This window comes from Palaemon carinicauda, chromosome 36, assembly GCF_036898095.1.
Source record: "Palaemon carinicauda isolate YSFRI2023 chromosome 36, ASM3689809v2, whole genome shotgun sequence".
Lineage (NCBI taxonomy): Eukaryota > Metazoa > Arthropoda > Malacostraca > Decapoda > Palaemonidae > Palaemon > Palaemon carinicauda.
Genome location: NC_090760.1, coordinates 29,677,835 through 29,682,834, shown reverse-complemented (window position 1 = coordinate 29,682,834; position 5,000 = coordinate 29,677,835). Strand labels below are relative to the sequence as shown.

The 5,000-nt window shown below is 33.6% G+C and overlaps 1 protein-coding gene across 2 annotated transcripts in view; it reads right to left on the bottom strand.

The window, feature by feature from the left end:
• The window catches only part of sNPF (short neuropeptide F precursor), a 125,776-nt gene that overhangs the window by 76,882 nt on the left and 43,894 nt on the right, over positions 1-5,000 (bottom strand). Inside the window, exon 2 of one of the 2 annotated variants that reach the window (XM_068359554.1) lies at positions 566-737. In XM_068359554.1, coding sequence (XP_068215655.1) covers positions 566-737 — 172 coding nt within the window. Of the gene's footprint in view, positions 1-564; positions 738-5,000 lie in introns of both variants that reach the window. The other variant, XM_068359555.1, reaches the window with a different exon arrangement.

Below are 5,000 nucleotides of genomic sequence, written 5' to 3'. Positions count from 1 at the left end.
CAACTTTCAAGTTCACTTGGTAACGCCCAACCCACTGGAGTGTTTCCCCACCTCATCGACTCTTTCTAATGTACTCGTACCCTTGAGTTAACTTCTTAGACTTCAGAACTAAGAAAACTGAATTCTTTAAAAGTTTTCAGTTGAGGTACCAATTTCCAACTTACTAAAAATTATATAGCCTACTGACTAATTCATATATTATCTATAAATTTGATAGTTTGTAGTCTAATGTCGTTTTTAGCACAATTCTCGTCTCAAAGATGTCGAAACATTATCAAAGTCTGTTTTTATATCATCTATGAATTAAGTTCTTAGACTTCTGAACCAAGAAAACTGTATTTTTTAAAACCCTTTAAAAACTTTCAGTTAAGGTACCAATTACTAACAAACTAAAAATCAAATTTTTATTAAATTATAGACTATAAATCTGACAGTTTGAAGTCTAATGCCATTATTATTTGCACAATTATCATTACAAAGATGTCTAAATTTGTATTTCAAAGTAAAATGGAACTTGGAAATTACCTTAAATATCTACCAACTTTATAAATAGTGTATACTCACCTCATCAATGGTTCTCTTTCCGTATCGGAGTCTGAGGGAAGGCTCTGATCGCTGGGAAACCTGCTGCCAAGACCTCACGGTGCCTCCTCGCTTTCCGAACCTCAGTCGCATGGATGGTGGTCCCGCACGCCTTTCCACTCCGTGGGATAGCAAGTCATACATGTCGTTTAGTGCTGTGGGGTGATAAAGGGAAAAGAGGATTGTCAGATGGCAGGACTTAGCTGAAAGTATTGTTAGCCAAAAATCAAATATAGGATGTTTTTACATTTCCATATCATGTAAAAGCTAGAAACTATAATTATATACAATTAGCTGAAAGGATTGTTAGTCGAAAAATAAATAGCACCTGTTTTCACATTTTCTTGTTTTGTACCAAAGAATGAAAATACCAAAGACAATAATTAAAAACTTTAGTCTCCTCACAGTTTTTGTCTACTTATTAGCCCTGTACCTGAAAGAAATTTTTTTTTTCTAGATTCTTCTTTCAATAAAAGTAAGATTTAGAAACCACCGTATCAACATCGGTTGAGCGTAAGGTTCATGTTTCTTCTTTGTAAAATTAAGCTGCTGATTTGAGATACAGATATCGTTAGAAACAGACTATCCGACAGAAGAGAATCCATAATATTTTAGTGTTTTACAAATATATATCATACATTTAACGGTACAGGTCTGTAGATACCAGTGAGATAAAAAAGATCCAATTGATATATTCCTAAGGTTTGAGAGCATTACTAATACTAAGTCATATCAATCCTAAGGATTCATTAAACTGCAAAGTCTATTAGCTTTATTGCTCAAGTAGAGTTGGATATACCTTTCAGTGATTTAGGGTATTGAATAAAATACGCTTTTATCACATTTCTCTCTTATTTTCCCAGGTTTTGGACGAATGACATACAATATACACGATATCTGTCATATTGGCTCAATTATTAAGTTCAAGCAAATAGCCTTCGCCAAAATAAAAAGCGTTGTTGAAACTAGACGCTAAAACCCAGGCAACTATCGAAGGAGATTATGGGTCATACGGATGACTGAAAGCGAAGTAATAAATTACTGGACCTTTAAAATGACCGATATTAATTTTCGGAAATGTATGTTACAGTTGAATGCACTCATTGATAAAAAAAAAGCAAGATTAAGTTTTTTTTTCGACAAGAAAATATTACTAAGAGCATTTATATAAATATGTAATATGTTTAAGAAACGCAATGCAAATCGGCTTAACTATTCGCCTTTTGAATTATTATTATTATTATTATTATTATTATTATTATTATTATCATTATTATTATTATTATTATTATTATTATTATTATTATTATTATTATTATTATTATTATTACTTGTTAAGTTACAACCCTAGTTGGAAAAGCAGGATGCTATATGGCCAAGGGCCCAATAGGGAAAATAGCCCAGTGAATAAAGGAAACAAGCAAAAATAAAACATTTTAAGAACAGTAACAAAATTAAGAAACATTTCCTACATAACCTATAAAATCTTCAACAAAAGAAGAGGATAAGATATTAGGTAGAAAAGAGTGCAAGCAAGAGAACTCTAACCCAAGACAGTGGAAGACCATGGTACAGAGGCTATGGCACTATCTAAGACTAGAGAACAATGGTTTGATTTTGAAGTGAACCTTTTCCTAGAAGAGCTCCTTACCAAACCTACAGAGTCTCTTCTACCCTTACAAAGAGGAAAGTGGCCACTGAACAATTACAGTGCAGTAATTAACCCCTTTGGGGGGAGAAGAATTGTTTGGTAATCTCAGTGCTGTCAGGTGTATGATGGCAGAGGAGAATCTATAAATCTCTAAAGAATAGGCCAGACTATTCATTGTATGTGTAGGCAAAGGGAAAGTGAGCCGTAACCAGAGAAAAGGATCCAATTTAGTACCGTCTGACCAGTCAAGGGACCACATAACTCTCTAGCGATAGTATCTCAACGGTTGGCTGGTGCCCTGGCCAACCTACTGCTTAAACGAAGTCGCTAATATAATCAGTAAAGCCACCATAATCATTTAAATTAATTCATTATTTTACTTTATTCTGGATTGACTCACTAAAATTGTTTTTTAAGTTTATTCACATAATTTTCACATACAAGAACTATACGTAATACATCAAACCGCACAAAAATAGAAAATGAGATCTAGGTAGCTAAATATCAAAATTATATTCAATATCATTTCTAATATAGGCCTTGCATTCAGGCGATTTAAGTGAAAACACCAACCCAAAGTCCATTTTCTTTTTTGCTTCACTAAAATTTTTAGATATCTTTATGTAACCTTAAAGAATATTTATGGTTATAGATATAAATACATTTCACTTAATTTCAATAAAAGGACTAAAATGAACTCACGTGCTCTGGTAGAGCCCTTACATAAATATATGTTGTTACGATATCTTACTACCCAAAAAGGTCTTGTCGCTGAAGAGCGAGAAATTTATGCCATGTCTTGGCGTCAAAAGGTTAAACATATTACAATTCCATGAAGCTAAAATGTATAATTCATTTTGATGTATCTTGGTCTTGTGTATAAATCTACATAATTCAATAACTCAGTATCATTAAAAAAAAGTTTTGAAAAAGACATCAGCAACGTCCACGCAAAGACCCAGAAATAAAAGTCAATAACAATTTATAAGCAACTTGTCAAGGCGTATTGCAACATTTATAAACTGTTTGATATAACTAAATAAACTGACTCTCTCTCTCTCTCTCTCTCTCTCTCTCTCTCTCTCTCTCTCTCTCTGGCGTTGCATCACGTGATATACCGTCCAATCAAGGCTCTCTCTCGATAAATAGATATAGTGTATGTATACCGTGTACATATATACTTGTTCCACTCGATGACAGCTGTATGTCTGGGAATTTTGATTAAATATTGGTAACGGTCCGATTGTTGCCGTCACCTATTTGTTTATGACGTTTGAAAGTTCGTTTTGTTTTAGAGAAATGACAGCTCTGACTGGCCTGTTCCACATTTCCCTTCGGTCATCACACAAACACACATATATGCATGCTCACACACATATATATATATATATATATATATATATATATATATATATATATATATATATATATATATATATATATATACTGTATATCATCATCATCCTCATCAGCCGTTGCTAGGTCACTTTAGAGCAGAGACCTCAGATATGTCCTTCTTAGCTCATCAATTCATTGTCTTCTTTACCTTCGCCTATTTCCTTTGCAATCTCTAGGGAACTATTCTGTGATTCTTGTCATCCATCTATTATCTGACATCCTCATTATATATTCTGTCAATGTCCATTTATTTTTCTTACATGATATTAGAATATCCTCTACTTTAGATATCGCTCGTATCCATGTTACTCTTTCCTTGTATCATAGTGTATTTCCCTTCATTATTCTGTATGTCTTTGAGAAGGGTTGTTTGAAAATCCCAGGAATTATCATAATTAAATTATAACTGGAACCATAAAAAGTTTTGAGAAACAGAAGAGTAGCAAGCAAGTTTGTGTATTCAACGAATTCTAGGGCCACAGTGATAAAGAGGAAAAAAAAAAAAAAAAAAAAAAAAAAATGCACTAAAGATCTCCCGCAAGAATTAAAAGTAGAATACAACCATAATACTGGACCTTTGCAAACAGAATGTCTTTTCAAGAAATTGCTTATATATCATAGATCTTCTTTCAACCTTACTAGTCCCACTGTACTTTAGCTTGTGACTCTCGGGTCAACATTCTCCATCTATTTCTTTTCTTGCATCTTTTCCCCAAGTCCCACCATGCCCATATCCATCATCATATTCATCAATTTGATCCACTGACGCTCCACACTCCTTTTCTCCATTACTGGCACGTGCTTAGCTCTTTTGATTGATTCTACCTCCTCTCTTCTTATTATATGGTTAGAGCATTTCAGAACTGATACATATTGCACATTCATTTTATATCGTGACTCTCCCTCCTATCCAGTACTATTTCAGTAATCCATCCCAACATCCTCATCTTTTCTATTTCCAACAGTCTATTCGTTTTCCCCTTAAGAGCCCAAGTTTCTGCCCCTTTTCATTTTAAGTTTTAATGGAATTTTCTGGCCTTAATCAACTCCAGTTACTTGTCTATTTTTTCCATGCTTCGTTCACTCACCGTGTTACTGCATTCTTATTACCTCCCACCGCTATTAGTATTAATCCAATTATTTAAACCCATTCTTCTGTTTTACAACGACACCATCTTTCACTTCAATGTTTACTTTTTCATGTCCTTCTCTGCTAGTAATCATTACCTCTGTCTTTCCAAAGTGCATCGTCAATCCTTTCCCTTCTAAGGATATTTTCCATGCTAGAAACCTTTCTTAAAGTTCTTCTAAATCATCGGAAACATTACTTCCCACAATTCTTAGTTCTTTAATTCTGATGACAAAGTGT